The sequence below is a fragment of the Hyperolius riggenbachi genome, chromosome 6 (assembly GCF_040937935.1).
Source record: "Hyperolius riggenbachi isolate aHypRig1 chromosome 6, aHypRig1.pri, whole genome shotgun sequence".
NCBI classification, from domain to species: Eukaryota; Metazoa; Chordata; class Amphibia; order Anura; family Hyperoliidae; genus Hyperolius; species Hyperolius riggenbachi.
This window is the reverse complement of record NC_090651.1, coordinates 372,985,339-372,998,060: the sequence shown is the minus strand read 5'-3', so window position 1 is coordinate 372,998,060 and position 12,722 is coordinate 372,985,339. Positions and strand designations below refer to the sequence as shown.

Below are 12,722 nucleotides of genomic sequence, written 5' to 3'. Positions count from 1 at the left end.
TGATCATTCTTGGCATGCCTTGGTTAGTACTTCACTCACCTCAGATCAATTGGGCCACTGGTCAGCTAATGAGCTGGTCTTCCCATTGTTTTCATCATTGTTTAGTGAAGGTAACCTTGGGTGAGACTGAGTTTGCAGACGTGTTTTGTCCTAAGTCAGCCAATAAGCTCCCTCCACACCGCCCTTTCGATTGTCCTATTGATCTCCGGTCTGGTTGTATGCCCCCTGGGGATCATCTCTACAATTTATCTGGGCCTGAAAAGTTGGCCATGCAGGAATACCTCCGTGAAAACTTAGCTAAAGGGTTCATTCGCCCTTCCCGGTCGCCTGCTGGAGCAGGTTTCTTTTTTGTAAAGAAAAAAGACGGAGGCCTTCGGCCGTGCATTGATTATCGGGGCCTGAATAAAATCACAGTAAAAAATCGCTATACATTACCTTTGATAGACGATTTGTTTACTCAGGTCACCAATGCTAAGGTTTTCTCAAAATTGGATTTGCGGGGTGCATACAATCTGGTGCGGATCAGAGAGGGCGATGAATGGAAAACGGCCTTTAACACACCCGATGGGCATTACGAGTACCTGGTGATGCCCTTCGGGTTGTGTAACGCCCCGGCCGTCTTTCAGGAGCTCATTAATGAGGTGTTCAGAGAGGTTTTGGGCAAATTTGTCTTGGTATATTTGGATGATATACTAATTTTCTCAGCCAACCTCTCAGAGCATAGGGATCATGTCAGGTTTGTGTTGCGCAAGCTAAGACAAAATATGTTATATGCCAAGTTGGAGAAATGCATTTTTGAGGTAACATCTGTCGCCTTTCTGGGGTACATAATTTCAACCTCGAGCCTTTCTATGGACCCTGCTAAAGTCTCAGCTGTTCTGGAGTGGCCTCAGCCAGTGGGACTGAAGGCTCTCCAGAGATTCTTAGGGTTTGCTAATTACTATAGAAGGTTCATAAAGGGGTACTCCACAGTCATCGCACCCCTCACCAGCCTCACTAAGAAAGGGGCAGATACTAACCACTGGTCCCCCGAAGCTCATGCTGCTTTCTCCACCCTGAAGGAATTGTTTTGTACTGCACCCATTTTGAGACACGTTGACATCACCTATCCCTTTATTGTGGAGGTGGGTGCCTCAGAGGTTGGGGTAGGGGCTGTGCTGTCTCAGCGTTCTGGGTTGCAGGGAAGGTTACACCCGTGTGCCTATTTCTCCCGTAGATTTTCACCCGCAGAAAAAAACTACGATATCGGCAACAGGGAGCTCCTAGCGATTAAATTGGCCTTTGAAGAATGGCTTCATTGGCTAGAAGGAGCAGAACATATGATTACAGTTTACACTGATCACAAAAATCTGGAATACATCAAGGGGGCTAAGAGATTGAGTCCCCGACAGGCTCGGTGGTCACTGTTTTTCTCGAGATTCAGATTTATAATTACGTATACCCCGGGTAGTAAAAACATTAAAGCAGATGCTTTATCCAGATGTTTTGAGCCAGAGACAGCACAGCCCTCAGACCCAGAGACTATTCTTCCACAGAAAGTGGTGTTGGCAGCCACAGAGACCTGGAGGAACTGGACTGAAACCTTGAGTCCATTCCAGCAGGATGTCCCTGATATGGAGCCTGAGGGGGTCATGTTTGTACCGTTGCCATTTCCCCTCCAGATATTGCAGATGTTCCACTCCCACAAAAATGCTGGACATCCTGGTGCCACCAGAACACAGGACCTTGTTGCTAGGTGTGCATGGTGGCCTTCATTGGCAACTGACTTCAAGGAGTATGTGAGAGAATGTGCAGTGTGTGCAAGAAGTAAACCCTCCCGCCAGGCACCTGTGGGAACATTGCAGCCTTTACCCACCCCGAGTGAACCTTGGACCCATTTGTCCATGGATTTTGTGGGTGAACTCCCGCGGTCTGAAGGCATGTCGGTCATTTCGGTGGTAGTCGACAGATTTAGTAAAATGGCCCATTTCGTGCCCCTGAAAGCACTCCCCTCGGCCCAGGAGTTGGCCGATCTCTTCATCCTGCATATCTTCCGGCTACATGGCATTCCGGAAAATATAGTGTCAGATCGGGGAGTCCAATTTGTTTCTAAATTTTGGAGGGCATTCTGTCATCAGTTGGGCATGGAACTTTCGTTTTCGTCGGGCTACCACCCACAGACCAATGGCCAGAACGAGATAATTAATCAATCTCTGGAGCAGTTTCTAAGGTGTTATGTTGCGGATGCACAGACTGATTGGGTCAAGTTCTTGCCGTTTGCAGAATTTGCACACAATAATTTGAAAAGCTCATCTTCTGGATTCTCTCCATTCCAGGTGGTAACAGGAAGGTTACCTAGGTTCTCCCTATTGCCAGTAGCTTCTACTCCGTTTCCAGCTCTGGAGGCTTGGCAAAAGTCTTTTAAAGACATTTGGGGAATTGTGAAAAAGAATCTAGAGAAGGCTTTTCAGAGTCAGAAAGGACAAGCTGACAAGAAACGTTGCATAGAGTGGAAGTTCCGGCCAGGAGACTTGGTCTGGGTGTCCACTCGTCATTTGGCTCTAAAACAACCTTCTCCCAAGCTAGGACCCAGATTTGTGGGCCCTTTCCCAGTAACCAGGAAGATCAACAATGTTACTTATGCCATTTATCATCCTGCCAGCATGCGCGGTGTGAGATCGTTCCATGTATCCCTGCTTAAAGCGGAATATAACCCTGCATTTCAACTTTGCTCTAAAACATTATTTACAGTATATTATATGCAACCAGCATTTTTTTTTTACTAGACCAGCATTGGAAGGGTTACACAGGGCTTTAAAGTCCCTAGAGATTTCTGCATCCGAACTTGAGTTAGATACTTTTTGTTTACATAAATGTATCTAAGTGTTTATTGTGACTCATCTCTCTCACTGAGAAGGAGTTGGAGGACAGCCAAAGAGTGTGTAACATTTCTAAATACATACATATAGCTAAATAGAATGTAACTATCTGAACGTCTGCACGGAATTTAAAACCTCTGTGTTTAACCCTTCCAATGCTGGTCTAGTAAAAAAAAATGCTTTTTGCATATAATATGCTGTAAATAATGTTTTAGAGCAAAGTTGAAATGCAGGGTTATATTCCGCTTTAAGCCAGCAGTGCATGTGGATTCCACTCCTCCTCCCCCTGTGATGGTGGATGACCAACCTGAGTATGAAGTGGAAAAGATATTAGACTCACGTATTGTACAGAACTCGGTACAGTATTTGGTTCACTGGAAGGGTTATGGCATTGAGGAAAGAACATGGGTGCCTGATTGCCGCATGCATGCGGATGAATTAAAGAGGGAGTTCCACGGCCTACATCCTGAGAAGCCGGGTAGGAGCTGTCCGGAGTCCATTCCTCAGGGGGGGGGGGGGTACTGTGATAAAACGCGGAAAAGCCGCCGCATGTGCTCAGAACAAGGCTGCTGATTCCGCGTCCAACGCGGCGGTTTGCACGCGTAGGCCTACATCTGTCAGTATGGCCGAACGCTGAGAAACCGCCGCACGCCCTGATAGCGGTGCGGCTGGTTCCGCGTCCAGCGCGGCGGGTGGTACACAACATATGTCTGGTGTGGCTGGGACTGATAGTCCACACAGGTTCAGAAGGACGCACGCGCGCTGAGAGGCAGAACTTTTATGACAACCAGAAGGGAATCAGCTGACCAGGCCAGTCAGCTGACGCTTGTACCAGTTCCCATTGGTCCAGCACTTAGGGGAGGCGCTGGAGAGCGCTGTGCTATATATACTGGGTGCTGGTCATTCTCTTAGTGTCTGCCGTTGCGATCACTACGTGGAAGCACTCAGACCTTTTGTCAGAATCCGTATTTACCATTCTGTTATACTTCAGACTAGTTCCAGGGTGTTGATGATCACGGAACTCACACCCAAGACTAGGAATTTGTGTTACCATCCTGTTATATGTCAGACAAGTTCCAGGGTGTTGATGATCACGGAGCTCACACCCAAGACTAAGGATTTGTGTTACCATCCTGTTATATGTCAGACTAGTTCCAGGGTGTTGATGATCACGGAACTCACACCCAAGACTAGGGATTTGTGTTACCATCCTATTATATGTCAGACTAGTTCCAGGGTGTTGATGATCACGGAGCTCACACCCAAGACTAGGCATTGTATATTATCTGTTATGACCTTCTGCTTTCCTGACCAATCTTCTGATCACTGATTCGGTACTTCGCTAAACTGATACTCTGTTGCCAAACCCTGCGTGCTTTGGGATTACCGAATCAGCCTCCTGTCTTGGTACTTTATCTGACTGTGTGTTGTCGACCTGGCTTGCCCGACCTCGAGAGCTATCTCCCCAGTTTAGAGATAGCTCCCAGATCAGTCAGTGACATCCACCCATTGGTGTCACTCACTCTCTGGTCCTTCCTACTCCCAGCCTGACTCCTCCCCCCGGGAGATTCTCAGGCTACTGGAAGGTCCTGGTTCTCTAGTGCAGTATTACTTACTGCCTTTGTACCTGCTCTCCCGGTTCTTTCCTCAAAGTATTACTGTTGCACCAAACACTCATATCACTCAGGTGTCCAGAGGTTAGTGATATAGCTGTATTATCGGTGATTCTGCATATCATCAATAATCAGGTATATATCTGTATTTTTGGTGATACTGCAGAAAACCAATAATCAGATTCTCTCTGTGTTACACCGATCATTACAGTATCCTTGGGGGACGTTGTCACAGGAGCCCTAGTGGTCAGACCGCGAAATGCCTTCCAAACGGTGCCAGCGCACGGATCGTGCGAACTCTGGTCGCAGTCAATGCGTAGGAACCGTTGGGAATTGGTCGCAGACAAACCAGAAGGGAGCCTGTGAGGTATGGTAATTACAACTTTACACACTATTTCAGGGTATAACTGCCACCACCTCTGTTTTCTGAGACAGAGGAACATCACTAACTGGTTATTTCTTGACCTGCAAATAAAATGGTTAAACACACTCTATTCTGTCTAGATATCAACAATAGTAGCGTCTCTTCAGAAGTCTGGTTCAGTTGTGCGGCTGATAAGCAGGGTAGCGGAACAGTGAATGATATTGCTGAAGTCTTTTATTCACGGCAATATAAATAATTAATATATACAGACAATTATTAAAATCAACAATTATGGAAACATTAATAGCCAGTATGAAATAAAAAAAGTAGAAAATACTTAGGGTTTGTGGAAATATGTTCGTTCTGGGAAAACTTGTAGAGTTCCTTTTGTTCAGTTTCAGCAAAGTTTAAAATCCAAGCAAACTGGAAAATATCCTTTGTTCAGTTTCAGCAAAGTTTAAAATCCAAACAAACTGGAAAATGTCCTTTGTTCAGTTCAGACAAGATGGCCGATCAAGATGGCCGCTAGCCATGTGTCCTTTGTTTCAGCTCAGACAAGATGGCCGCCAACCACATGGTCCCCTGGCTGGCAGAGTGCTTTCGTGAAGGTGGAATTTGGAGGACTGAGGGCCCGCCATGTGCTTTTGATGAAGCCGGTTTGGGGGTGTGGCAATGCCGGCCCCCTCTGAGTTACCCACCAATGACAGTTCATTCCCTCTGAGAGATTTTAGGGCTAAACTTATAAACTGCCGTAACTCATGAACGATACATGTCATTTTTAGGGGGATAACAGATTCATACTTGTCGGAAAATACAGATTAATATGACATCAGACATGGCTAGTGCAGCGGGTCAGGTTCCTGAGAAGATTCATACCTGGGTTGTAGGGGCCCCGGGCCCCTCTCGACTGGTATCAAGAGATTCATCATGACCCTACGGATCCAATGATACCGCTCTCATAACTATCCTATTTACTGTATTCTGTAAATAGGCAAAAACATTATATAATACATTCATTTCTTCCTGGTGAGGCTGCAGCCAGGCTGACTGGTGTCAAGCTGTGACTGGCTTCCTGGGATCTCCCTGTATGAAAAGGACCTTTTGGTTCCTTTAATTAACATCTGAATGTGAGTTTACACCTCTGGCTAACAAGTCACAGGCACCCAGGCTTAATGAAAAGAACTCTGCTGCTCTTATGAAGACAGCAGAGACCCTCCAGGCTGGACTGCCTGGTATCCACAGACATGAGATTCTGATTTGGCAGCGCAATGGCAATCGAGACAGGAAACCGATTGCGGTTGCGTTTTCGTTTCTCACAGCTGTTCCGTGACAGACGTAATACCACGGCAACCGCTATTCTGTTTCGCTGCACAGCAGCCGGGTCATGCTGCTGTGACAGGCTGACCAGCTCAGAAGGTAACAGAGCAGAGGTCGCTGGGAGGAAGGGGGAACGGGCAGGATGCCCAAGATAGGGATGGGGAGGAGGGGGCTGTCAGGATGCCGTCCCAAGGCCCATTGCCACCTGAGGAACTTGCCTCACTCAGCATCATGGGCCGCCCGGCCACACGTGAAGTAGAACAGGTGGGTGAAAACAAAGGGGGAGGAACATAGAGGAAGCGGCAGCTCAGAAGGTAACAGAGCAGCGGCTGTGGAGGGGGAGGGGGCAAGATCAGGCACCGGGGCAACTATACCAGCTACCTATACTGGGGGGGCATCATCACAGTTTGCCTCAGGTGGCAAAAAATCTGCAACCGGCCCTGATTTCACTTTACTTCTCCCTTCTTTCCAGCCTGTAGGCAAGGATTGGTGTGTGTGTGTATCCACAATCGATCTTGCATATAGATTGCATGTTGCGCCCTAGTATGCAATGCATTCTGTGGTTTGTGCTGTTAGCCAGCCAGCAGGGACACTCCTCTGAATGCAGTGCGTCACTGGTGTTTATGCGTTTTACCGGAAGTCTTTGGATGTGATGTGTATGCTTCCATGGCAACCACATTGAGTTCCAGGGATGGGGCTGAGCCGATTACTGCTGACCCTCTGTAAAGTATTTAACCGGATATGTCACCGGCCCCGTTGTGGCCTCCGTTGCAGCGCGTCTGTGCGGAACGGCCGTCAGGCTCTCTCTTCCCTGCACCCTCCTGCACAACTTTGCCAGAGATGCCATATGAACTTCACTTGTAATGCGGAATGCTTGAATCCTGTTTGCACAGATGACTAAATTGCGCAGCAAGCAGCGCCGGCCATTTCTTCTTATGTTGCTCAGCTTGTTTTTTTTTAACCAGTTCAGGTGTGCTTTAACCCCTCGTTGTGTTATCCAAACTGATCAAATCATGAACATTTTTCTGGTGGAGTCGCATTTTTGGGGATTGTCAGTAATGCAAGCTCTTCCCTTTTATTTTTTATATGCAGGAGGACCACATAGCTGCAAAGAGAAGGAACACAAAGTATGGAGTCAATGTAACGCGCACTGCGCAGACAATTGTCTGAACTATCGCCTTCCACACAAAACATGTACCAAGCAGTGTGAGGCAGGCTGCGTCTGCAAGTATCCCTATGTTTTCAAGAAAGGAATGTCTGGTCCCTGTGTCCACAGAAATGAGTGTTTCAAGTTCGGCCATCCCTTTAACATTCTATCTGCAGGACAAGAGGAATGTGGTGCCCACCAGGTATACCAGAGCTGTGGAACGGCCTGCCCAGACAACTGTGAGCGCTATGGAGGTGGGGACAGACCATGTATCTTGCCTTGTGTGCAAGGCTGCTTCTGCCAGTATCCATATATTTTTCAGAGTGGAGAGTCTGGTGCCTGTATCCTCCCAGAGGAATGTCCACCGAGATATACTGAATACGCACCCCGATCATGAACTATGTGTTCATAACGCAGACCTGTCAGCAATACAGAGTTATGTAGAGCGCTGTGACTGTCTGCCAATAAAGATATAAGCATCCAACTGAAACGTGTCCTGAGTTTTGTACGTAGGCCAGGGCCGGATTTACCATAAGGCATTGTAGGCACATGCCTAAAGGCTCCCTACTCATTGGGGGGACTACTTAATACTGAGGTGGAGGCACATATGGCTCCATATATTTGAGGTGGGGGACACATCTACTACATAGATTAATGGGGTTACCAGTTGGAGAGGAGGGACGCCTACTTAATATGGGTGTGTGGCCTGAGTTGAAGGGCGGAGTTTAGGGCGCCAGAACACCTGTGCCTACAGGCTCCTGAGCTGTAATTCCGGCTCTGACGTAGGCATTGGTGGGCTGATGAGGTCTCTGTGGTGGGAGGTTAATGCTGATCACCGCTCTTTACTCCAGCATCAATGGTGAGATCTGGTCCTTTCCTGGTCTCCCTGGGGGAATGTTGGGGTTACAATTTGCACCTTTGGGCATAATATGATGCACATAGAGGGTTTCACAATGGGGGTGATTTTTAAAGTGTCAAAGTTTGACATTTTCACCAGATTTCAGATAGTTGTATGCTTATTCTGTCCATATTTATAAAAATATAAAGTTGTGTTCTTCACCAATGCATTACTCTGTAAAGCTTGTACCTTAACCACTAAAAGAGAAACCGTAACCAAGAATTGAACTTCATCCCAATCAGTAGCTGATACCCCCTTTCCCAGGTGAAATCTTTTCCTTTCCTCAAATGGATCATCAGTGGGCTCTGTATGGCTGATATTGTGGTGAAACCCCTCCCACAGTGTGATGTCAGTGCCTCACGCACTGAGGTCCTGACATCACACTGTGGGAGCCTTGTTGCATTGTGGGAAATAACAGTTGTTCCCAACTGCCAAAAAAAGCAAGCAGCATCTCCTTCCAGTGACATCACCTGCCAGCAGTAAAAACGTCACCATGTGGTAAATGTCAGAATGTAAATCAGAATGACTAAATCATTTATACATAATTATTGTAAAAAATTAAGCACTTTTTTATTACATTATTTTCACTGGAGTTCCTTTTTAAGAACAGTGGTGATTGAAATCTACACCCTATTTTGATTCCCCTTAATTTCTACCAGAGCGATGTAGATTTTGTTTCGCCGCCGCCCCTCCTTCCCGCCGTTCTCGTCAATCGGGTTGCTCTCTGCTCGCCACAACTCACTCGCCCTGCCGTCTCTATGATGGCAGAGCCCTGTGAGCAGGTCAAGAGCTGATTTCATTGCCTCCTGAACCTGCCTATCAATGTAAGCAACTCCCACCGGCTTACATTGATCACACGGTCAGGAGCCAATGAAAGCGACTCCTGGCCGACAGAGGTGGATGGCGGTTGTGGCGGGTATGTGCGGCGATTCTTGGGTATCCTGCAGTTTATGGTACCAGCGGTGTCTGGTCCTTTAAGGGGCAGAGACTGCTGGTCCCTGGTCCCCCTGCATGTGTATCTGGGGCAGTGTACAGTAAGTGCATGATTTACAGTGTCTTTGGTGGGCGCTCATAAAATATGCCTGTGCATTAATCACCATAGGTTTTAAAGAGAAACTCCGACCAAGAATTGAACTTTATCCCAATCAGTAGCTGATACCCCCTTTTACATGAGAAATCTATTCCTTTTCACAAACAGACCATCAGGGGGCGCTGTATGACTGATATTGTGGTGAAACCCCTCCCACAAGAAACTCTGAGTACCGTGGTACTCCTGGCAGTCTCCTGTCTGTGAACCTTGTTACATTGTGGGAAATAGCTGTTTACAGCTGTTTCCAACTGCCAAAACAGCAAGCAGCAGCTACATCACTTGCCAGCAGTAAAAATGTCACCATGTAATAAATGTCACAATATTTATCAGGGATTTAAAATATTTTACAATGGGCAAACACTGACTAAATCATTTATACATAATTATTGTAAAAATGAAGCACTTTTTTTTATTACATTCTTTTCACTGGAGTTCCTCTTTAAATGAAATAATGTTGGATATTTTATTTTTTTAGGTTAACTTTATTTTCTGCACTCTGATTCTAAAAACGTCCCTTCCATTCCCGAGCTCACAAACTGCACATACTCGGTGCCCACATTTTCTTTTATTCATCACACGTCAATGAGTAGTTCCTTTTACCGAGCATGAACGGTTTGTGAAATGACGCATGGTTTCTAAAAATGCGCTTATTTACAGATCTGACTGTAGTGCAGGAATGAATCTAATTATGGAAGGACACTTCCAGACAACTACCCAGCAGTCAAAAAAAAATATTGGCAATAACAGGGAATGGGAGGGATTCTGGAGGAAACTGAGTGCAGGAAGGTAAATCACCCTGACCACTAAATAACCTTGACCACTGTCCGTCTGGTTACCTATACTGAAGTGGCTATATTGTTTTCAGTGCAGGAAGAATTAAGGTGGCCATACACTGGTCGATTTGCCATCAGATTCGACCAACAGATAGATCCCTCTCTGATCGAGTCTGATCAGAGAGGGATTGTATGGCTGCCTTTACTGCAAACAGATTGTGAATCGATTTCAGCCTGAAACCAATCACAATCTGTGGAGCTGCCGCTGCTGCCGCCCCCCCTCCCCCCCCCATACATTACCTGCTCCGGCCGGCGTGAGCCCCTCTCTGCTGTCTTCTTCTCCGCTCCGGCTACTGAACTTCCTGTCCAGGGGAAGTTTAAACAGTAGAGGACGCTCTACTATTTAAACTTCCTGCCGGGACAGGAAGTTCTGTGTAGCTCTGGAGCCCGAAGCGGAGAAGAAGACCAGGGGACTCGCGCCGGCTGGAGCAGGTAATGTATACCCGCTGTATTGCGTCGGTCATCGGGCATTTGAACGCCGCTAACGACGCACTCCCGACCTGCCGGCGACCAAGAACAATCTTCCACACGGATGGGTCGACGGGAATCGACAGGAACGATCGATTTCGGACGGAAATCGATCGTTCTGTCAGCGGTGTGCGCAGTGATTTCACGGCCGTTTCGATCACAGTGATCGAAACGGCTGTATATCGGCGGGAAAATTGTTAGGTGTATGGTGTCCTTTAAGAAACTTCATTTGTTATCTATGGAAGAGAGCTTCTCTGAGCTCTCCAGGTTGGAGACAGTCCTATTTTCTGAAGCATGTATTCATCAAATAAACAGTGACAGGCAGCTTCAGATAAGGATCTCATGCAGGGAAGTTCAACGGGCCATTAGCTCTGCTCTGTTTCATAGTTGAAAATACAGAGTTTGGCTTGTAATTGCAAATATGGCAGAATTATGCAATGTTATTAAAAAAAAGCTATAAAACTGAGAATAAAAATATGAGAATCTTTTCTTTGCTACTAATGTTCTATTAATTACCCGTACTACACATACAATTCATTATATCATACGTTTTTTTGTTGTTTTTTTTTGTTTTTGTTTATTTTGCTTTAGTGTCACTTTAAAGTGGACTTGAACTCTTGCACAGGACAGAAGGAAACAGAGAAATGCACCCTGTATGTATTTAGAGAGTTTAGCCTGTTTAATTCCCCCTCATTTGTGTCTAATCAATAATTGTAATTTGATCTCTCCCCTGTGTCACATGACTGCCATGGCAGAGATGGCAGATAAGTTCATTTAAAAGCACAGGAGGTGAACAGGATGTCTGCTTCCATGAATAAGGAAGTAGAAACAGTGTAGATGTATTGCAAGATTTGTATCAGCTGTAACAGTTTTCTGTAAACGTTATTATGTCGTTGTGTATCTTTCAGAGCAGAGAGATGTTCTGAGTTGAGGTCCACTTTAAGGTCTACTTAATGTCTGGCTGCCCCCTGTGGCCGGATAAAATTGGTGTGTCAAGGGTAGGGGCACAAATGTACCCAATACCTTTTTTTTGGGGGGGGGGGGGGGGGAGGGGGGAATCTTTGCTGATTTATAGCTGTGCCCTTGCGCTTGGACATGAACTGTTACCGTAGGAAATGAGCGCTGATCCCTGCGGACAAAAATCCTTGCACTTGTATATAAGGCTTGCAAAACTGCAGACAAACTAGATGATCTAGCTAAGATGCCGCACGCAAAGCGTATAATACGCTTTGTAATGTGCTTTGTAATGTATACAAAGCGTATTATACAGGCTGCCTCCTGCCCTGGTGGTTCCAGTGTCCGAGGGACCACCAGGGCAGGCTGCAGCCACCCTAGTCTGCACCCAAACACACTGATCTGCCCCCTCCGCCCCCTGATCGCCCACAGCACCCCTCAGACCCCCCCCCCCCTGCCTACCCCCCAGACCACTGTTTGCACCCAATCACCCCCTAATCACCCATCAATCACTTGCTGTCACTATCTGTCAACTCTATTTTTTTTTATGCCCTAAACCTGATCAACCCCCCACTCCCTAGGGGCAGATAGGGGTCTGATCTGATGGGTAGCAGTGACAGGGGGTGATTGACAGGTGATTGACAGGTGATCAGTGGGTTATTACAGGGAAGAACAGATGTAAATAATGCACTGGCGAATTGATAAGGGGGGGGGGGGGGTCTGAGGGCAATCTGAGCATGTGGGCAGTTGATTGGGTGCCCGCAAAGGGAAGATTAGGGTCTAATCTGGTGGGTAACAGTGACAGGTGGTGTGATAGGGTGTGATTGATGGGTAATTGATGGGTAATTAATCAGTGTTTAGAGGAGAGAACAGATGTAAACAATGCACTTGGTAGGTGATCTGACGGTGGGTCTGCGGGCGATCTGATAGTGTGGGTGGGTGATCAGATTGCCCGCAAGGGGCAGGTTAGGGGTTGATTGATGGGTGGCAGTGACAGGTGGTGATTGATGGGTGATTGACAGGTGATTGACAGGTGATCAGTGGGTTATTACAGGGGGGATATATGCATACAGTACACGAGGGGGGGGGTCTGGGGGGGTCTGGTGAGAATCTGAGGAGTGGGGGGCTTGCAAAACTGCAGACAAACTAGATGATCTAGCTAAGATGCCGCACGCAAAGC

At 46.8% G+C, this 12,722-nt stretch overlaps 1 protein-coding gene across 1 annotated transcript in view; it reads left to right on the top strand.

Moving 5' to 3' along the window:
• LOC137521947 (uncharacterized) overlaps positions 1-7,783 on the top strand; it is a 52,386-nt gene extending 44,603 nt beyond the window's left edge. Inside the window, exon 9 of the mRNA XM_068241903.1 lies at positions 7,245-7,783. Within this exon, the coding sequence (XP_068098004.1) occupies positions 7,245-7,696 (452 nt within the window). The 3' untranslated portion in view covers positions 7,697-7,783. The remainder of the gene's footprint in view (positions 1-7,244) is intronic.
• Positions 7,784-12,722: the final 4,939 nt, after the last annotated feature.